General features: G+C 42.0%; 2 protein-coding genes and 1 long non-coding RNA gene across 6 annotated transcripts in view; 1 reads left to right on the top strand and 2 right to left on the bottom strand.

The window, feature by feature from the left end:
* Window positions 1-16,074, bottom strand: part of IFT52 (intraflagellar transport 52) — a 28,537-nt gene extending 12,463 nt beyond the window's left edge. The window contains 9 exon segments of the mRNA XM_065922034.1: window positions 1,901-1,969; window positions 3,122-3,208; window positions 6,488-6,614; window positions 10,381-10,452; window positions 11,520-11,595; window positions 11,889-12,018; window positions 12,965-13,052; window positions 13,668-13,795; window positions 15,924-16,074. Of these exon segments, the coding sequence (XP_065778106.1) occupies window positions 1,901-1,969; window positions 3,122-3,208; window positions 6,488-6,614; window positions 10,381-10,452; window positions 11,520-11,595; window positions 11,889-12,018; window positions 12,965-13,052; window positions 13,668-13,786 (768 nt within the window). The 5' untranslated portion in view covers window positions 13,787-13,795; window positions 15,924-16,074.
* Window positions 16,075-16,172: 98 nt separating this feature from the next.
* LOC136159612 (uncharacterized) lies at window positions 16,173-22,481 on the top strand. Its single transcript, XR_010661485.1, has 2 exons — window positions 16,173-17,110; window positions 21,028-22,481. It is a non-coding gene; the product is annotated as an uncharacterized lncRNA (long non-coding RNA).
* SGK2 (serum/glucocorticoid regulated kinase 2) overlaps window positions 21,068-22,846 on the bottom strand; it is a 25,184-nt gene continuing 23,405 nt past the window's right edge. For all 4 annotated transcript variants that reach the window (XM_065922032.1, XM_065922031.1, XM_065922030.1 and 1 more), the window contains one exon: window positions 21,068-21,232. In XM_065922032.1, the coding sequence (XP_065778104.1) occupies window positions 21,068-21,232 (165 nt within the window). The remainder of the gene's footprint in view (window positions 21,233-22,846) is intronic.

Genomic DNA, 22,846 nt, shown 5'->3' with positions numbered 1-22,846 from the left:
ACAAGGGGGAAGCATCTGTAACGCCCTTCCTAGCATGATCTGCTGATGCAGAGGCTTCCTCTAACAGGGAAGAGATGACGGTGAGAGCAGGACATATACGAGCACATGGCATGGGGATGAGTGCAGGCCGAGACACCCCAAAGGTCGCTTCAGTCGTGTCCGACTCTGCAACCCCATGGACTGTAGCCCGCCAGGCTCCTCTGTCCATGGAATTCTCCAGGCAAGAATACTGGATTGGATTGCCATTCCCTTCTGCACAATATCTTCCTGACCCAGGAACAATGGCTCAGCCAGGGATTAATCTAAGTGGGAACCTTGAAGAATTTACTTACTTCAGTTTCCTCAGTTAGAAAACAGGAATGACAGAAACTGAGCAAGAGCAAGGTGGCCACACAGAACCGGAGCAAACGCAACAGCTCTTAGCATTACTTCCCTTGACACACAGCACTCTAACTAGGGTTGGTGGCTGCCAAACACACCATCCACTCAGAGTTGGGTCCTTTGAAACCTGAAAAGCCAATTCCTGGTTGTACCCCAATTCTTTGGTTTTGGGGCTTACATCACTTTTCAGGAGGAGTTTAAGCACAACAGCCCCACACTTCGTGTTTCCACGTGACGGAATGTTTTAGACGTGAGGCTTTCATGTTTCCGAACCTGATCAGCCCGAGGTTTCCCAGCCAAGTCAGGCCTCAGCCGAGGGCACAGGCCGTCTGTGGGCAGCCAGTTCTGATGGTCTCTGGCCGCCTTGTGCTACCCATAGCCAAAAAAGAATTTTCCTGACATGTCAGCAGTTAAGAAACACAGAGGTAAATGAAGAAGGAGTAGACTTTTGAGTCAAGAGTCCTGGGTTTGTTTCCCGGCTCTGTAAATGCTGGTACTTTGGGCATATTGCAGTCTTGCAGAATTTCAGTTTCATTGATAAAAAGAGAATAAAACCATCTACTTCCCAGAGCTGTAGTGAGGTTTAAATAGAATGATTTACGTGGAAGTATATGATATACAGGGCCTGGTATTAATATATAACAAATACATGAGGTTTTTTTAAAAAGTCTTGATAGATGTGTAGCCCTTTTACACACTTTAGTTTAACAAGTAAATTTATGTTGATTCACTTAAGCCTCATAATTACCCTATGAGACAGGTACTAGTAGCCCCAAAACTAATGAGAAAATGAATATGAAAAAAGGTCAGAAATAACCTGCTTAAGGTTTCAAGGCTCATGGTGGAGTGGGACCAAGAATGTAGTTACTGGTTCCCAGTCCAGTGCTGGTCTTTTATTTTTTTAAAAAATATTTATTTACTTGGCTCTACTGGGTCTTAGTTGCCGCCTGAGGAAACTTCAATTGTGCCAAGTGGGATCTAGTTCCCCGGCCATGGACTGAACCCAGGTCCCCTGCGATGGGAGCACGGCCTTCACCAGGGATCACCAGGGAAGCCCCTCCAGCGCTGGTCTTAGCACTCTCCCATGTCTGATGAAGTATTATCATGATGCCTTTAGGACTGTTCTTCCTAAAGGCAACCAAACTGGAGTTTAAAACTTAAATTCTGATGGTCTTTGTTTCTTTATGAAAAAGTACTTTTATATCCTTCATAGTTTTGAAGACGTATTTCTCTACAGATACTGATTCTGAATGTTTCAGCCAGAGAGCATATGTTAAGTTCCAGTTATAACATATACAGAGAGAGGCTCCCACCCTGCTGAGTTCTATGACTAACAACATAATTTACTGATCTTTTTTTTTACAGCATAGGCTTCATCTTGCCAAAAAGCATCATTGCTTGGTATCTTACAGATAAGGTAAGAGACAGCTATGTTTTTGGAACTGTTGGAAGTGGTGCTGAGAAGCTGGACCTATTTTTCATTTCAAAGTTTTTAAGTAATTCACAACCCCCTACCTACCTCTGGGTCCTCAGCATCAATCTGGTTTAGGTGGATGTCTTCTGTCGTGAGCCACCGGAAAACAACATCCTAAATTAAAAAAAAATAAACACAGAATTACACACTGGGTATCTGAGAAAGCTGTAGGCAGGACTAGATAATTTAATCAAGAAAAATGATGACAGGAAAGAGACTATTCAGCAGTGATTTGAAAAAGGGCAGTCACGCCTGTCTTGGTGAAATCATATTAAAAAAGTCTTTCTCACTCTAGTGCCATTTTTATTCTTAAAAATTTACCATCTATCTTAGGGCACTCAAGTCTTTAACCACAAGCCCAAATTTATTAAAATGTGTTAAGAATTCTGAAACAATCCCTGTATAGCGTGCTGATGACAGTCTGGACTTAAAATGCAGAATACAGCAAGATGCCCCCAGAATGTGACTAAAGACAATGGAACTTCACGTGGATTCTACAGAAACAAGATCTTCAATCAATCTCAATACAACAACAATCCTTAAGGCTGAAGGAACATCTTTCACTAATGAGAAAGCTCAGAAGGACCTTCTCCCCTTGGTGAGTGAGTCACCAGCGTCATCACGCCAAAGTCCAGCTCTGGCCAGCACCCTGCCGTCCTTCCCAGGACATGCTCCCTTCACACCTGCCATGCCTTTCCCTCATTCCCCGCCTCGATCAGCAGCCAGTCCCATCACAGTCTCCTTGTGCTGGCCAGTCTCTCCCCCACTCGCCCCGTCCCTGCCTTCATTCAGGTCCTTGTCCCTCCTTGCCTAGCTGAGCCAGCCAGCCTAACTGGCTATGTGTTTCCCTCTCTGTTCCCCCTCCCACACCCAAAGATCTGACTAAGCCCAAGGCTGCCAGACACTCTACAGGGGCTCACCGTGGCTTTTCAAAGAGAGTCTGAGTTCCAAGGCTCTACACACGAGGCCCTGGCTGGGCTTGCTCCCCGCTGCTTCCCCAGGGAGGCTTGCAGCCGGGTGGCATGCTTAGACACTCACCACATCCCTCTGCACTGACCGTTCATCTCTCACTCTCTCTCTCAATGTCCTATATCCTTCTTCAGAGCAGAGACTATCCCTGACTCACCTTTGAGTCCTCACTGCCTGGAAGAGGATGGGCTCTGAAGAGCTGGTTTTAAATGAATAGATGAACTCAGCAGTATGTTTCTTAAATGACATGAAAATCATATACAATATTCATTAGTATGACAAAAGAAAAGAGCTTACCATGATTTTGCTGTTTTCTTCTTTATCCAAATATTGGTCACTGAACATGTGACATGAGCCAAGCACTGCCAGTTTCCCACCTTGGCTCTGTTGATGACAAAGCAGGGTCAGCGATTCAGATCCCCAAATGGACCACGTGCATCCTAGTCACCAAACAATCATGTGAGCAAATGTCTTCTACATACTAACATGGGTCTATTCACATGGGCATTTTAATGGTCTAGAAATGTCAATTATGACAACAACTATATTCCAACCTGCCTCTCAATTTAGACACTTCTATACTCTTCTATTCAACTTTAACAGAAAGTAATGTAAAGTAAAGTAAATTGGTTCGACAGTATTTTCCCATTGTTAGTGAAATTATAAATGAAAATCATAATCTTAAAGGAAAAAAAAAAGACAAATCCAAAAACAATCTGTAAAGATTTAGACATTTTGAGTACAAAAAAAGTGTTTAAAGAGACAGAAAACTAAGCCACAAGCATGAAAAATTCACAAAAGAAATGACTAGCTAATAATAAAAAACTTTGAGATTAGTAATTAAAAAATAAAGTATTTTTCCCTATCAGATTAATAAGCAGGAAACTGCTGAAACTGCCAACAAAAGCAACAAAGCAGTATGAAATACACCAAACACTCTGCACACCTTTACAGTAATAATCACAAAAGATTAGAAATAATCCAAACATTCACCCAGAAATACGGTTAAGAACAATGGAACTTCCCCCAGCTGTTAAATCGTATATTAGAAAGGGTTTTCAGTAACTTGGGAAAATGCTTCTGCCATAACATTAGGTTAAAAAAAAAGTATACCATCAGTTGTAGAGAGTTTAAAGCCTGTGAGACAAATAAACAAAAATGCAGCACAAGCAGAAGTAGGAGAAAATGACCACAATGTCCGCCTGGCCGGCCTCAGAACAGTGCAGGAGGCCGCATGCTTTCCCTCCGTCTCTGTATTTTGTGGCTGTGCTGGGTCTTCCATGTGGCGCATGAGCTCTAGATTGGGCGGGCTTCATTGCCCCATAGCATGTGGGATCTTAGTTCCCTCACCAGGGATCAAACCCACATCCCTTGCACTGGAAGGCAGATTCTTAACCACTGAACCATGAGGGAAATCCTTCCATAGCTGTATTTTAAAATACCGAGTATATATTATATTGTCATAAGAAAAAAAGAGTACAGAATTAAAAATACAAAATGAAATCAGATTTTCTAGCAATGTCACATACAGGGAAGACACAGTTGTAATGGTACTGAAAAAGAATGACACCTAAGCCACTATACAGATTCTGTAAATAAAACAAAATTTGCAAAACAAACTCTAAAAGGTCCCACATGAAAAGCAAATGCTTCATAGGAAAAATAAATTATTTCTACACCATAACCACTGCAAACAGATCAGTTACTGAGAATAGGAAATTAATTGGGTGGAATTCTACAGAAAGAATGGGGAAATGACAGGATGAACTGGGTTGTGATTTGAATCCCCACAGGCTAAGTAAATAGATAAAACTCTATTTACAGATTTATCTTTTCCTCAATACACAGTTGACCTTTGAATGAACATGGGTTTCAACTGCATGGTTTCACTTACAAGTGGACTTTTTCAACAGTAAGTACTACTGTACCACACAGTCCAGGCCGACTGGGTTCACAGAAGCAGACTGCGCAGATGGAGGCCCGGCTCTATCACATGACTTTCCACCACGCAGATGGTCGGCACCTCTAACCCCTACACTGTTCAAGGGTCGACTGTATTTTCTTTTTCCTACTTCATTTATTTCAAATAGACTGTAGAGTGTCCTTTAATCCTTTTATTCTATCCTGACAGATTATACCATTGTGTTCAGTGGCCTTTGCCAGCATCTGTCTGTAACTTGTTCCAATTAAATAGGCATATGCTTAACTCAAGGACCATTTGCTCCTCCAGTGTTAATGAGTCTGTACCAGTAAACTGAAGACCTAGAAAGGCTCGTGATGAGCCCAGTGAAGGCAACGGCCCTGGGCAAGGAGGCAGAACCCTCCAGTGCTGGCCTGACCCTGCTCATGGGACCAGGTGGAACTCCTCCCGGGGATCACTGCCTCATCTCACCAACAAGAGTGACAGGCAGCAACCTCTCTGAAAGACTGTTTACAAGGCAGGACTGAAAGCCTATTAGGAGGAGAAAATGGGCTTTAAATAGCTAGGCAATGAACAGATGATAATCTCATGAGTTCCAGAGGAAACGCCACACTTAGCACAGAATGGAATACCCACCAGATACTCCATAAAGTCCACTGATTAAGCCAGGTAACATCTCTGTGCCTGGTTAAAAAAAATCAAAGCTCTGGTATTACACACAATACCAGAGGCTCCTTAAGATGGTGTCTCATGACTTTTGTGCCTCTGAACAGACACTTCATGTAAACTGGTCATTTTTACATCTTGAATCATTTAATAACACTTTACTTCTAAAACAGTATTTCTTTCTGATTAGACGAGACTAACTGCCATCATAGCTATACCAATTTTGTCTAAAATCATCTTTCAAGCAAGCATAGACATTTACTTACTTCCTAATAAAATGATGTCAGAAATTTTAAGTGTTAAGAAGGAAAAGTAGTACCTAGGTCCCATAAAGAAAAATAGGATCCTGCTGAACTAGAGATATGTGGGTCTCTGGACAAAAACTGGGAGGTCACTGGTGAATTCCACATCTTGGTAGACAGATGAAGGTGGGTTCAACAGACATGAATTAAAAGGCAGTGGATGCATGGGGTGATGAGGAGGACGATGATGCCCTCTCGAGCCACCTGAACCGGTATCTTGCAGGTACTCCAGGATGAGAACTGAACAACTATAGTCTCCTGGAATGTTCTCCTGGAATGCACTAAAATACAAGCAGCACAATTCTGTGGTATAGTTTGCTAAATCAACCTTCCTCTAAATGGATCCTCTTACACTGAGGGTGAGGGCTGGTAGTCAGAGGCAGCTGTACTATAGGCAGTCTCACACTGCACTGGACAAGCTTTGGATTTATAGTAAGAGCTAGGTGTAGGTCTTGACTCCATCAGTGACCACTGTTTCCCCATAAGTAAAATGTAACTCATTGAAATTCTACTTCACAGGACTATTGTGAAAACCAATGAGAAAATACAGGCATTTCCTGGTGGACCAGTGGTTAGAACCCCACACTTCTAACCACTGCAGGGGATGCGGGTTCAATCCCTGGTTGGGGAACTCAGATCCCGCATAATGGTGCAGCCCTCCCCCGCTAAAAAAGAAAGAGACAATATATGAAACCCCTACAGAAACAGTGAAGTAGTTCTCACAATTTCAGTAATAAAAATTACATATCCACCCGTATCTAAGAAAGGCTGTACCTTCGAGTGATAGAAAGCCAAAATGGGTCTGTTAAGCGGAAAACAGACAGAGCCTGTGGACAGAACAGCCACTGCAGGTTTCGTGACACTCAACGTGGCACCAAAAGGATAGACAAAGGTGAGAGCCCTGAAAGAAAGAAAAGAAACACTCAAGGTTTTTAACGAATAAAAAAGTTTTTGAAGATAATCTCAGTGTTTCCTGAGCAAGTTACGATCAAACAGAAAATCTATAAGCTTTGGTTTGTTAACTCAAAATCTGTTTAACTCTAGCTCTAAGTTTAATGAAGCATTTTAAGAAATATGAATATAAATGAAAAATGTACAATCGTATGTGTAAATGATTGTAACAGAAAGAAATAAAGTAGTCCCTATGGAAGAAGTAAAAGAGGAGGCGGCTTCATCTAAGAACTGAACCAGAACCACAGGACAGTTTTCTCCCCCTCATAAACCTGACTGGTGTTATCACTAAGTACGAAGTCTGCCACTGGAAGGGTGTGGAGCGGCTGAAGGGTTATACGAATACAGATGTATATTTATCCCACGCTGGAGACTTCTACACAGACCAATCCTGGAGTACCCCCTCTACTCCACACTGTTCTGGCAAAGACTATGAGTACCCAGAGTGAATCACTAGTTGGGCAATGTAATCCTGGAAATGTACTCCTGGAAAACTGAGCAGCTAAGGGTGGGGTGCACACCTGGGTGAGGCCAGGCCCTGCAGGAGGAGCTAGGGTTTCAGTGAAAGAAAAATGGAGGGATTTCCCTGGTGGTCCAGTGGTTAAGATTCTGCGCTTCTAATTCAGAGGGTGCGGGTTCCATCCCTGGTTGGGGAACTAGGATCTTGCTTCTGATGTGACCAAAAAAACAAAAGGAGCTTTGCAGCCATAAAGAAAAAAGAAGCTCTCCAAAGTATTGGTTTGAAAGAACTGTTCTCAGAATGGAGAGAAACAGGAGTCTTAAAAGCAAAGCATAAAATTAGAAACTGGGGCAGGAGGTGGGAGGAACGGGCAGAGGGAATACCCAGGAAGAGTTCCCTATGAAGATTTTAATTTTTCTTTCTCTTAGACCATTCTTTTTAGCTTCAGACTAATTTTTTTAGCTTAAGTTTTCCATTATGTCCTTCCTGTGTCAGTTTTCCCTGTCCCTTCAGTAAAGTCTCATCTACAGCTATGACTTCTATGTCTCATCACGGTTGAAAAGAGGTACCTGACCCACCTTGCCCATTCTCTTCCTTCTACCCCTAACAGTATCCCAGTAAGGGGGCTGCAGCCCACGATTTCCAGAGCAGGAGCAGAAGGGAGTGAGCAGTTGCCAAGGAGGAAGAAAAGGGAGAAACAGTTATGTGGATGTCAGGGCTAATCCTTTCCCACAGTTTCCCAAGTGCACTCAAGGGAGATAATTCTTAAGAAAGCAGAGAATGGTCGGTTATACGATGAAAACTGTCAAGCTATTTATACTTCATTTCTTTTATTATTACTAAGAAATCAATCAGATTGACATTTTGATGGAACTTTAAGTGTTAAAGCTAAACACGCACCCCCAAAACAGGACTTCTCCTAACACATGTGAATGAGTAAGATTAGCTGGGAAAGTATCCTGGAAGAGGAAGCATGTAAAGGTCCGAAGGTGAGAGAGAGCTTAGCACACTTAAGGAATTCAAATAAAGTCAGTGTGGCTACAGCAGAGTAAGAGAAGGAAAAAAGACATGATAAAAATCACGGGGCTAAATGAGAGCCTGAGACTCCAACAGCTAAGAGATTTCAAAGCACGAAGCAGGGCTGCTTATCCAAACCTCAGAGCCTCTCAAGACACAGTTCTGCTTCTGAGATAACCCAGGAAACAAACAACCTGCCATCTGCCCTTCAGTACAATGACTGAGTAAGTGAGAATGTGACAGCAGGGAAGGTACAATGCCTCATACCTTACAAGCGCTCCCACAAGTACTGCCTCACTGGAGTTTCCCAACAACTCTCTAAGATTCATATCATCCCCATTACACAGATAGAGCAACTAAAGCTAAGAGTTACTTTGCCCTGGGCCACCCTGCAAGTAAGGTGTGAAATCGGGAACTTCTAAATCCTTCTATATCCAAGTCCACAGTTCTTTCACTTCTTCACCAAGAATCAGATTGTGATTCTTGAATGTCCAAAAACATTAACTTATATGTTGCTACATATTTTTACTCTTTATGACTACTGTGGTTTCATACTAAGAAAGTTTTTTTACTTTAAGATTATAAAACATTCACTTAGAGTTTCTTTCAGTACTGTTGTGGTCTGATTTTTAATATTTAAAAATTTAACCTATTTGAAATACATTTTGAGATGTGGCATGAAAATAGAAATGTTTTTCCAAGTGAAAAACATTCTAGCCAAAATTATACCATTCATTCCCCAATAATCTGATATGTCACTTTTACTATAAAATAACCCTTATCTTCCATATATTTTGGGTCTAATTTTTTATTTTTCAGTAGTTTGGAATTAGTATCACAGTATTTTAACTACTAGAGGTTTGTAAAATGCATTAATACTATAAAGACATTCAACTTTTATGGGGCAAAATATCCCAAAGTAAAATGATAAACTTGGAAAATACCTGCAACACATGGAGGTCTTCTAAATGAATAAGATATACCATCAACAGAAAAACAGACCAAAAACAGTGAATAGGAAATTCACAGGATAAACACAATCAGTCAATAAACTTTAAAAGCCATCCCAATCATAATAATCAAAGAACTACACCTGAAAATAAAGTGGTATCATTTTTCAATAGAATATTCTGTGCTGGCAAGAGAGGAAAGGGGCATGTTCGTAGGAACTGTAAACATTACACATGCCTGGAGGGTGACGTTAATGCACCACACTTGGCAATGCATCACCTGGAAGATCTGTGACCTTGAAATTTAAACGCCAAGAATCTGGCCTACTAAGATACCAGCATAAGTGCTCAAAAACTGTACCTACAAAGATGTTCACTTTGTGCTTTGTTATTTATGACAATTAATATAAAACGGTGGAAGACAGGGAGGCATGCTGCAGTCCATGGGGTCGCAAAGAGTCGGACACAACTTGGTGACTGAACAACATCATTAAACTGTGTATAATAAAAATAAGGAAAAGAAGTTAAGAGTACAGGCCTTGGAGCAGACTGCCCAGCACCGAAACTCAGTTCTGACACTAGTCAAGTGAGCCTGGGCAACTACACCCTCTGTTAATTCGTCAATAACCTTAGAGGCTGCTGTGAAGATTAACTGAAGTAATAATACATGCCATGCCTACAACATAGTAAGTGCTCATTAAATGTTAGGTGGTATTATTAATGCAAAATATTATAAAATTACCTAAATGTTCAGTAAGAGGAGACTGGTTAGGTTAGCATACATCCAACTTAATCCAGTCATTATTAAAAGGATAAAGTGAAGTGAAGTGAAGTGGCTCAGTCCTGTCAGTCTCTTTGTGACCCTGTGGATGGTAGCCTACCAGGCTCCTCCCTCCATGGGATTCTCCAGGCAAGAACACTGCAGTGGGTTGCCATTTCCTTCTCCAAGGGATCTTCCTGACCCAGGGATTGAACCTGGGTCTCCCGCATTGCAGGCAGATGCCTTAACCTCTGTGCCACCAGGGAAGGATAAAGTACCTATCCCTATTCTTATATATGAAAAAAAAAAGATTTTTAAATCTAAATGTTGTTTGGAAGGATTATCGTTGGGGAGAAGGGCATGGATTAAGAGTGGAGGACTTCTATTTTCTTCCTTTTGAACTGATCAAACTGGTTTTTTGATGAGAACTACTTTTGTAATCAAGAATGAAAACCTTTTCACTTTGAAAAAGAAAACTCTTCAAATGACAACTCCGCCCTCTTCAGGTGGCCTCGGGGAACACACTCACTGGGCATTATTTCCACTGCTCTCCTCATCTAGGATCCCAGGCACGGCCTTCCCTGCAGCTCGGCTAATCTCCCTTGAAGAAAAACGAATTAAAATCCAGTTAACAACAACAACAAAATTTAGGGATTTCACAATCCATTCATTAACTGTCAGATACAAGGACTGTGCAGACTTGTTCAAAATACGGTTCTTAAAAAAATTAAATAAAGGTACTCCTATACACTTCTATCTCTTCTGGGAAGTTTGCAAAAGTTAATATGAAAATGTAAGAGTTAGTTGTTCTTTCTTGAGTCCTGAGGATAGGACTCAAATATGTGTTAGACCCACATTCTCGCCTTGTATTCTAGACTCTGGATCTTCAGACCCTACGTACCTGGCAAGCTGAAGTGTGGAATGAATCGTTCTGGATACAGGGACCAGAGGGTCCTTGATATGGCCCCTGATACACTCAGTTCCTTTCTCAAAGCTCTTACAGTTTAGGATCCAATGGATGAGAAAAAACGAGTTTCACCTTTGGTTCCAGGGGTGAATATGACCCAGGGCCTTCCATGCCCTCTGCCACAGCGATCAGTTCATGATGAGCCCGTGGTCTAGGTCAGCTCAAAGAAACCACACCTCAGGTCTACTTTTGCTGAGCAGGTTGGAACCAAGGCCTGAACTCTTGCCCTAACTCATGGAGCATGAAGATACCAATTTGGGAGCTGTTAGAACGATTCAGTCCACACACACAGGAGGGCAGAGCCAAGAGAATGGCAGGGAAATGGGACTGGAGCCCTGATGACATCAGGAGTCTTTCTGTCAGTCCATATCCAAAGCCCGTCCAACTTCTAGGCTTTTCAATTACATGAATCAATAAAATATCCCTGTTGCTTAATCCCATTTGAACAGGGTTTTCTGTTACTTGAAATTGAATATATTCTGTCAAAAGGTGATGTGAAGTCAGGTTTCAAAAGATGGAAGTAATATTATTTGATGGATAAGAAGTGATATAATACAATAAACTATCATTTAATAAAATAAAACAAAAAGGCAAGAAAGGAAAAGGGCTGGAGAAAACAATGTTGAGAAGACAGAGGGGAAGAGTCACAGAGCAAAGAGGAGAGTCATCGGCAAAGTCATTTCCACTTTTGATATGCTTACCTATTCAAGACTCCATTGGAAACTAGAGCTTCTTTAGGATGGAAATACTTATAATACACATTTCTAACCACAGCATCTTTAGGCAGAAAAGAGAAGAAGGTGCATCTTAGATGAGAAGTAAGTTTGATATTACAGACAGGTACAAATTTTGATCTGAAAGGAATCCTGGAACTGTATTCCAATTGCTCTCATTTCATACATGGAAGAAGCTAAGCACCAAAAATGTGAGACTGTTGGGGAGGTCAGAATGCAGGACCAAGCACCCTCACAGCCCAGGGCTTTCTCCATTGTACTATTAGGCCCAGAGGACTACGATATAAATAATAAATAGGAAGTTATTGCCTCTAATAAAATAATAATAATAATTACCATTATTAACCATGATTCCATATTCTTCTAGGAGAAAGTTAATGTTGGTATCAAATCTGGATTCCCCACCCTCTCCTAGCATCACAAGGATGTCTCCACCACCTTCAAGGTATTTCTTTAGGACTTCAAACTACACAAAGAAAAAAAAAAAACAATCTATAAATTTATGCCAAAGATCTTTGTCAAAACTACTGTGAATAAGATCTTAACTAGCTGAAAAAGAAACACTTCCAATCTGTAAAGGCACTTAAATATAACTTTATATTAAGAAAACATAAAATTTACTCTCTATGTATTAATAGGATTTCCATATTTGTCATTAGCATAAAGCTCCAAAATACTCAAACTGAAATGACATCTTCCCAATTGACTGACTGGACAGCAAAAGTGGAAAACTACTAGCTAAAGGAAGATCACAAGTCACTGTCATATAGATCCCATATTGTCTATCCATTCAACTGTTGGTGGACACCTAGGTTGCTTCTGCCTTTTGGCTGCTGGGAATGGTGCTCTCAGTGAACATGGGTGTACAAACACCTCTTTGAGATCCTGCTTTCAATTCTCTGCATATATCCCAGAAGTGGGATTGCTGAATCACGGGACTGTTTGTCATTTTTGTAGGAACCACCATCCTGTTTTCCATAGTGGCTGCACCACTTCACCTCTCCACCAATGGTACATAAGGGGTCCGATTTCTTCACATCTTCACTTGTCATTTATGTTTGGGTTTCACATTTCTCATTCTTTGTCTAGCCATGAAACAGAGTTTAAAAATAGCTTAATTTTAAATGGAATTTCCTATTTTTAAAGCAAAAATATGGCAAAGAGGTATGGCTGATACTGAACTCGCCTGCACTGTGTGTCTGGCACTTTCATGCAATAACTCAGCCACACCACAGCCATACCATACCAGAGCTGTCGTGCTCCAGGAGTCATCACAACAACTCCATGATGAAGAGAGAGATGAAGTGACCACTGAGCCCTCATAGGTAAGTGGTGAAGAGGAATTTACAGTCAAGATTTCAGAGCCCATTTTCCTAGCTATCTTACTACATGTCTTTATGAATATTTCTTACCTCAGCTGCAGTAAATTTTTCCCTCGGCCCAGCTGTAATCCATAGTTTCACCCCAATGAGCTTCTCAGGTGAGATTTCATCTTTTAAGCTAGAAATATGATTTTAAAAGCAAGTGTTAGGTCCATGATTTAAACCAATTTATGAGTTATTTTAGCATCTAGACTGTATAGAATCAGAGGCTACAGAGGCCCAGAGATGAAGGATTTAGAGGTACCTAGTCTAGCTTCTCTATCAAAAGTGAGACTCCTCTCTAATAGGCCTGCCCCAGAGTCATCAGCCTCTGTTCAAATATACCTATAAGACAAGATGTCCCATGAGACCACACTAGAGCATAAAGAAGTCCCCCAACTACTAATTCAATCAGCTCTACCATTAGCTCACATGACTACATATCCTTATCAATTAAGAAAAACCATACATACACACTCAAGAGATATTTTCAGTTTTTCCTTTCCCTAAACTGAAGTACTGACCTGAGTTAAAATATGGAGAAAGGTTTTAACCTCTGAAAAACTCATATATGTATAATTAGAATCATTTTTTGACTTGTAATTTGGGGGGACAACTTAATAATATGCTAATTGACAATTTTCAAACAAGATGGTTTAATAATTTACTTCTGAACAATGTTTAGTGGAACCCCTCCCACCTCAACAGCAAGCTGTTTTTACTGCTTGGAAGCAAAAAGAGTATACTCAGTCACCTCTGAATTTTCCAATGACTCCGAAGTCTTTTCTGCATGGATTTATAGCCATTGCTGGTGGTAAAGACTTCCTTTTTGTATGCACTGAAAAGAATGGTGCTCCGAAGCTCTTTTTCCATGGTCACCTCCTTATGGGAAAAAGGAATCAGAAAAAGGGAAACAATAAATAATATTCCAAAAAGAAAGACCCTAAAAGGAATAAATAGTCTATTTCCTATAATTCTTTAAGAAAAGGAGCACATTGGCTGATTCATGTCAATGTATGACAAAACCCACTGAAATGTTGTAAAGTGATTGGCCTCCAACTAATAAAATAATATTTAAAAAAAAAAAAAAAAAAAAAAAAAAAAGAAAAGGAGCACAGCTGCAACTTACCTACAATTCCCAAAGGCTGAAAGTGAAATAAATAATCATGGCTGCAGAAACCCAAGGCAGACCCTGGGTTTCCTACCAGCTCACTCTCATGGCCCTGCTCTGCCATCACCCTGCCACATGGGGAACCATGTTTCCAACCTGATTCCTTACCCTTAACTACTCTTAAATGTGGGGTAAAATTTTCTAAATTCTTTTTACACATACAGTTGAAGTTTTATTTACAAAATAGGACCATATGCACTACTCTGCAACACACTTTTTTCATTTAACCTGTATCTTTCACATCTTTCCATGTCACTATATACCACTATTTTTTTAAGTGCTGCACAATATTTCATTTTATGGATGTACCAAAATGTATGTCATCAGTCATATACCAATGGACATCTGTTTTTTCCCCCAATTTTTTGCTAGTAAAACAGTACTACGAACATCATTGAACATGACATTTTGGCATACTTTGCAGATCTTCAGAATAAATTCCTGTTGAATGGCTAACTAAATTATTTCTAAATTGCCCTACAAAAAACTGTACTAATTTTTACTTTCACTAACACTAATACATTTGTTTCCACACCACTCTTTTTAACTTTTTCGTCTTTGCAAATAAGATAGGCAAAAAAACCCTTATTGTTTTAATCTGCACTCTGAAATTATAAGAAGACCATCTTTCATTGGATATATTAGCCACTTGTATTTCTTCTGATTTTCTTGTTCATATACTCGGATCATTTTTCTATTAGGCTTAATACTTTTTAGTTGATCATGAAACAAATATTTGCAGAAGTTTGTTTTTAGACTTAAGTTACTGGTAGTTTTTTTGGTTTCGTTTGGATGAATTTTGCAGGCTATAGGGACAGTTTTACATTTAATAGAATCAAAAGTATTAACATTTTCCTTTTTGGCTTCTGAATTGCATGGTGTATTTAGAAGAGTTTTTGCCATGCTAAGGTTATAAATACATCTCACAATGCTTTCTTCTAGTATTTTTATGATGTTATAATTTTTAAGGTTTAAATTTTAGTCCACTTGGAATTTATTTTGGTGTTTAAAATTATTTTTGTTACTGTTTTAATTACTAGAAAGCTGCCTGACACTAATCTATCTTTTCAATGCTGATTTAAAATATCACCTTGCCTATATAGTAAATCCCTAAAAACTGAATTTTATTATATATTCTATATAATCTATCTGCCTGTAAGCTTCTGCTCAGTCTCACCTATTTTAATTCCTATAGGTATATTATAATATTTGGTGTTGCTGATAAAAAGCTAGTCCCTCTATTACTCAGAATTTTTAGAATTTTCCTGGCTAGTCCCATATCTTCATTCTTCAAGCTGAACTTTAAAATGATTTTGACAGGTTAAAAAAAAAAATCCCCCCATGATCTTTTCATGTTCTATTTATCCACGCCCATGCTTATTTTCAGAGTGTACAAACATTATATCCTGCCTTCTGATTACCTTAGTAACCTGCATGGGTGCCATAATAAACCCAATATTCATAAGCATCTTTTCTATTTCTGGCCTACTGCAATTTACATATTTCTGCTTCTGTCACTATTTTTGTCCTAGAACAAATTCCTAAGAGCAGGATACCTGGGAAAAGGGGATAGGACTAGGATGTTACGTTACAGTTTCATGTCAATGCTCCTTCCCACTTGATCAAAGACCTTCCAGCAGAAGGCAAGTCAGATCCGAGCCCCGTCTGAGGTCTGGGATCCGGGCCTCTATCTGCGCTCCTTGTTTACTTTACCTTAGTGGACCTCAATTTTCCCTAGGATATGCCCAGCATCCTCCAGGACACCTGGCCGAGGCCCTCGCCAACTCCCAGGCCGCCTCAGCGCCCTGGCCGGCCCACCGCAGCAGGAATCCGCCTTACCTGCGGCCCGGTGACCACCGTCTGCAACCGCCGCCGCCCAGGACCGCGCGGCCAGATAACGGCCGCTTAGCAACGGTGGTTGGGAAACTGCCCGGGCGGTGACCGGGGCGTGGCCCCACCTCCGGAACGACGTGCCGACGACCTGGCGGAAGACGCCGCCAAGCCTAACTCTTCTAGGAGGCGGAGTCCGGGTGGACAGGGGCGGGGCTTATGCGGGACTGTACCATTATTTTGGATAGGGGGTAAATCCAGACAGAATGTGGAATAACTTTAGGCCAAAAGCAAACTCATCGGATTTTCTCCATTAATGTCTAGTTTCATTAAGGGCTGATAGAAACGACTAAGATCATGGCATCTGGTTCCATCACTTCTTGGCAAATAGATGGGCAAACAGTGGAAACAGTGACAGACTTAATTTTGGGGGGCTCCAAAATCACTGCAGATGGTGGCTGCAGCCATGAAATTAAAAGACGCTTGCTCCTTGGAAAGAAAGTTATGACCAACCTAGCCAGCATATTAAAAAGCAGAGACATCACTTTGCCAACAAAGGTCCGTCTAGTCAAGACTATGGTTTTTCCAGTAGTCATGTATGGATGTGAGAGTTGGACCATAAAGGAAGCTGAGCGCCGAAGAATTGATGCTTTTGAACTGTAGTGCTGAAGAAGACTGTTGAGAGTCCCTTGGACTGCAAGGAGATCCAAACAGTCCATCCTAAAGGAAATCAGTCCTGAATGTTCATTGGAAGGACTGATGCTGAAGCTGAAACTCCAATACGTTGGCCACCAGATGCGAAGAACTGACTGATTTGAAAAGACCCTGATGCTGGGAAAGATTGAAGGTTGGGAGGACAAGGGGACGACAGAGGATGAGATGGTTGGATGGCATCACTGACTCAATGGACACAAGTTTGAGTGAACTCCGGGAGTTGGTGATGGACAGGGAGGCCTGGCGTGCTGCAGTCCATGGTTGCAAAGAGTCGGACAAGACGGAGCGACTGAACTAAATTGAAAAATGAGACCACCCCCCCTCCCGCCCCACCAAGGGCCGAAACTTCGCTCCACCCGGAGGGACGAGTCTAATGGAGGCTTCCGGCGGGGAGTGCGGAACGCCGAGCCCGGATCCCAGGGGCGCAGGCGCAGAGCGGCGGCCTGCCGGAGGGAGGTTTGCGCCAGCGATCTTCAGTAACGGTACTGGGAACGCCGGACTGGAGGGTCGGCGCTGCGTTATGGGAGAGTTTCGGCCTCTTGGGAGACCAGAGAGGGCATCCAGGTGCAGGTTTAGTGGTGAGAACGGGAATACGACTTACTTCTTTCTGTTTGATAAGCCCCGCATCTATGAGCGCCACAGTGCCAGGCTCTGGATGGGGCGGTGATCCTTTAGGGACGTTGGACCTTGTCAATCCAACCAAAAAATATATATATATAGGACTTCTCTAGTGATCCATTGGTTAAGAATTCTCCTTGCAAGGGAGTGGGGGCTTTGATCCCTGGTTTGATCCCTGGTAGGGGAGCTAAGCTCGCACATGCCAGGCAGCAACTGAGCCCGCAAGCCGCAATGAAAGATCCCCACTGGCGGAAACGAAGACCCTCTGCAGCCAAAAAAAAATTTTTAATAAAAAATATAGACCGTTTTGAGGGAGCTGTGAGGGGCTGGAGCTGGGTAGACAGGCATCCTCGTTGAGCAGAGAAGAGAAAAAAGAATAGATCATTAAGGCCAGGGCTGGAGAAGGGCTTTTGAGCAGAAGAAATTGCGTTTGGAAAGAGCCATCGAAAAAAATAGCGGGTGGTAACCACAAACAGGCCACGCTTCTCCCCAGGGGAGCACTTAGTGGCTGCCCTGAGGGAGCATGGATGTGTGTGCAATGCACCTGCCTCTCTGGCTCAAACTGATGAATGCAGAGACTTAAAGATTTTTGTTACCGTCCTCAGCAGGTACAGAGGTTTAGGGTCTTAAAACACACACATAGACATACACTCTCTCTTGTTGCCTTTTCACAGCTATTGTCCCTGCAAAATTAAAGAGTAGATAAGAGGGTGCTTCTGATTTCTCTTCCTGAGGATGCTGTCTTTTGGTACAAAATTCCATAAATCCTGTTTGCAGTCAGTGTTTGCTAGAAAACCAAAAAAGTACCTGCCCAGAGAACTGTGCCCATTACTGGAGACTGTAGAGAGAGCAAGGACCTGAGAATCAGCTGCTACAAAGTCCCAGTTCCTGGCTGTGCCTTGTACAGCTAGGTGACCGTGGGCAAGTCGCTTACTATCTCTGAGTAAGTGTTTATCTGTAAAGTAAGATTAATAATTTCTAAATGCTGGTATAATACATATGGTTGATAATGCATATGAAGCTCTAAATGTGCTCAATAAACAGGCGTGAACAAATCTGATATTAAACAGATATTCATTTTTAATGAATATTCATAATTTTTCATTTTTATTTTTTCTCCTGGTGAACATTTTGTGATTTTACAGTCTTAGAACAGATAGAACCTTTGCATGTTTCATAACTCATAGCAAGTTGTGTACTTTGACAGTACTATTTCCATTTCTGATGCTTAGTGCTCTCACTTTTTGCTCTGGGAAGTTGGGGGAATTTTTGCCTCTCATCACGTTCCACACTTGTCTCTTAGCAGACACTATTAAGATGGAAATCAAATCAGAATGTTTCTTTCAGAATTCTCAGCACATGTCAAAGGGTAACTAGTTTTCCTTGACCCAGATTTGATCCTCAGTAGGTCATTGTGGTGTCATCGATGTGTTTTCCATGGTCTTCCAGCTTCATCCTCAATAATTCCTGGGGCAGGGCGCTGGGCAAACAAAAATGTAAGGCAAAGAGTGGGACTGAGTTAAAAGGAAAAGCTGATAAAATCACTAGCACACGTTGATGTTGAAAAGAATGAAAGTTCTCCTCTTGTCCCCAGCTAATAAGACCACCCTGAAGTAGGTGATGAACTACAGTGAAAAGATTTCTTCACTGAAATAAGGCAGTATAAAATCCATCAGACAAGTGAGGGGTGTCCTGAACTCATGTGTGTTATATGCTCACATTTTGTCAGGTCAGAATTGCTTTTAGAAATGGCTAATCACCAGGCCGGTACAGACCCTGCCTTGGCTTCTTATGGCCCTAGACTTGACAAGCATACAGAAGTATATGAGGTAAAGGTATGTAAAAAGTGTTAGGTGCTCCAGCCTGCCTGACTCTTTGCACCCCGATGGATTGTACCTGCTAGGCTCCTCTGTCCATGGAATTCTCCAGGCAAGAATACTGGAGTGGGTAGCCATTCCCTTCTCCAGAGGATCTTCCCAACCCAGGGATCAAACCCAGGTCTCCCCCACTGCAGGCAGATTCTTTTCCATCCAGAAAAGGGAACAGAATTAACTTGGCAGCCAGGCGCAGACCGTGAGCATCCAATTGAGCCTCCTCTTGAAACACCCCATTTCCCATTACCTGGCTTGTTCCAGACAGTTCCTGGCTTGGCTCTGCTTAGGGATTTTGACAGTTACTCTGCTTGGACCTAACAGCCAGAGTGAGCAGGAGACCAGCACAGAGGTTACATGTGAGAGCCCCAGAGTCAGTTTATATGGCTCCAAGTCCCAACTCTGGCCCTTATTAGCTCTGTGACCTCTAGGAAAGGTACAGCTTCTCTGTGTTTCTTCATTGGTGAAAAGGAGATTCCTCCCTTAGGGTTGTTTGGATGAAAACTGGTAACAGACATGAAAAAGTCTAGCACAGAAACTGGATCAGAGTAGGCAGGTGTTCTGAAGCTGACTTTGACCAGTTAACTCTATACACCACAGGATTTTTGCAGAAACTGACACCTGTGGCCGGTGATTTGTTTTGTAAGTGATACTGATACATCTCCTGTTAATAACATGCAGGTGACAGAAGACACACTAACACGTCTGTGGTCAAGACGTGAAGCAGATGGGTGAAGCAAAAAAGGAGTGATTAACAGAAGCTCTCAAAATCATTGGGAAAACTAGAGAGGGAGAATCCAGGATTCCAAGGCATGACACTGCAGCATGGATGTGATCTCTGGTGTTTGCCAGTAAGCACCAGGATGTGATCTCTGTCATTCTTGGCAAGTGACTTCTACTATTAGGATTATTATATTATCCTAAGATGGTACTGGAGCTCTAGCCACTGTTTCTGGGTCCTGGGCAGGAAAAAAAGGAGGAAAGAGCAAAAGATCTGGTGCTGCCAGTAAGAGCATCGTTGCCACTTGTACACCAGGAACTCAGTTTTGTGGGTTTTGTTACCACAGCAACCACATGAAAGAGAGCTCCCAGTTCCTTCCTTGAGCCAAAAATCTGATAACAGGTGCATCCTGAGGCCACATGCCTGGCCCGAGCTCCAGGGGAGGCTGGGAAAGTTAGTGTTTGGCATTGTCAGCTACAGTTAAGTGGAGGTAGTGAACTACCTCCCATCATGGCTCATAAAATAAGAGATTCCCTGACTATAGGCTGGGGTTCAGATGCCAGGCAGACAAACCTAATAAATGTGCAATACCACCCAGCCAAAGAAAGGCATCATTGATATAGGAAAAAAAGTGGATGTTGGGTGATACCTTATAGGCTTGTTACACCTTGGTCATTTTACACATTGAGATCAAAATTCAAACACCAAGAGATCCTCTGGTTAAGAAATGCTCATTGCCTACCCAAAATTTTCCCTTCTTCCTTAGTGTCAGAACCCCTGCGTTATTGTGGGGAGTCATGTGCCCAGTTAATTGGACATAGATCCCATCCTCCAACGCAGGTAAGGTGGCTGGCTAGTGAGATGCAAGCAGAAGTCATTGGGTGGGGCTTCTCGGGAAGCTCTGTAAAGGTGCCCTTTTGCTCTTTCCTCCTTTTTTTCCTGCCCAGGACCCAGAAACAGTGGCTAGGGCTCCAGTACCATTTTAGGATAATATACTAATCCTAATAGTAGAAGCCACTTGCCAAGAATGACAGAGCAGAAATACAGAAAGCCTCTGATGACCTGTGGTACCAGCCCTGGATCACCTAACACCATCCTTCTTCCATGTGCTGGGGCAGGGAGGGAATCTTATTTAAGCCATTGTTACTTTGGGCTTCTGTGACTAACAGTTGAAGGTAATTCCTTACAGATTTCAAGCTGGCTTTGGTGGTGTTACGGGAGCTTCTCTTCTAGCAATCCAAGATGGCATCATCCTCCGGCGCATAGGAGAACCCCAGGAAGGCACTTGAGGCCCCAGAGCTGCTCGCCATGGTGTCAGGAGTGCAGCCAATGGACTTTGACACAGCTTCCTGCGTGAACTCTGGGTCAAAGTGTTTCAAGTCAGCAGGTCCTGCCTGTGAATGTAAGCCAATGATGAGAAAGGAACATTGGGTCAGAGCTGCCAGAGGAGCCCAGAGCCCTGAGAGAGCTGTCAGATGTCCCCTCTGAGTGCCCCAGGGGCATCACTTTTTCATGCATTTACACTAGTCATCATATTCCACAAGGTCCATTAACCATTTACCAATTCCTCTACCCACCTGGCCCCCTGCCGGCTCTACATCAACCCTCCATATGCTGCTGGTAGATTGTGACATGAAGAAAGTATGAATCAAGAACCTCAAAAATGTGCACAAGATTCAGAGAACAAATGAGTGGTTACCAGAGGGGAGAGGGGCTGGAGGAAGGGCAGAATAGGTGAAGGGGATTAAGACATACAAACCACTAGGTATAAAGTTACAAGGATGTAATGGACAGCATGGGGAACATAGTCAGTAGTTTATAGTAACTCTGTGTGGAGTATAATCTGTACATATATCGAATTACTCTGCTGTACACTTGAAACTACAATCATACTGTAAGTCAACTAACTGTGGTGCTGGTGGTTTCGTCGCCAAGTCGTGTCCCACTCTTGCGACCCCACGGACTGCAGCCCGCCAGGCTCCTCTGTCCATGGGATTCTCCAGACAAGAATACTGGAGTGGGTTGCCATTTCCTTCTTCAGGAGATCTTCCCAACCCAGGAATCGAACCTGGGATTCCTGCATTGCAGGCAGATTCTTTACCGACCAAGCTATGAGGGAAGCCCCAACTAACTATACCTCAACAATAAAAAATAAAATATATTCACATTCTTTGACTTGGTAATCCCCCATCTGGAATCCGTCTTGAAATAATCAGAACTCTGGACAATTTGCAGCAACATGGATGGACCTAGAGATTGTCATACTGAGTGAAGTCAGACAGAAAGACAAATATATGGTATCGCTTCTATGTGGGATCTAAAGAAATGATAGAAATGAGCTTATTTACAAAACAGACTCACAGACATAGAAAACAAACATGATTACCACGGGGAACAGGGGAGGGATAAATTAGGAGACTGGGATTGATATATACACACTATTATATGAAAGAGTACTAGTAAGAACCTGCTGTATAGCCCAGGGAACTTTATTCGGTGCTCTGTCATGACTCCATGGGAATGGAGTCTGGAAGAGTGTGGATCTATGTTTGTGTGACTGTTTCTCTTTACAGCAGAAACTAGCCTAACATTGTAAATCAACTATACTCCAATTAAAAATTTAATTAAAAAATGACAAAGACGTGAACGTAAAGACATTCATTAATCCATTATGATAAAGAAAAAATGGTACTAACCTAAAATGCACCATAAGGAACATGGTGGAATAAATTATGTTACCAACATAGGGTTGAAATATTATACAGCCACTTAAAGTCATAGTCTTATGTGACTTAGGAAAATGACGACATAGTTTTAGCAAAAAGAGGGAGGAGATGAGATCTATCTATATACATGAATTATGATCTATGTTGGGGGAGATGATATATGTGTCTATGTATGAACTATGACCTACAGAAAAAACAGAAAAAAAGATCTGAAAGAAACATGCCAGTGGTGCGTGCTTTCTCTTGGGTGGTGAGATAATACGCTTTTTCTCCTTGATGCTT

This window comes from Muntiacus reevesi, chromosome 2 (assembly GCF_963930625.1).
Source record: "Muntiacus reevesi chromosome 2, mMunRee1.1, whole genome shotgun sequence".
In the NCBI taxonomy this organism is placed as follows: domain Eukaryota; kingdom Metazoa; phylum Chordata; class Mammalia; order Artiodactyla; family Cervidae; genus Muntiacus; species Muntiacus reevesi.
This window is presented reverse-complemented; position numbering and strand designations above follow the sequence as displayed.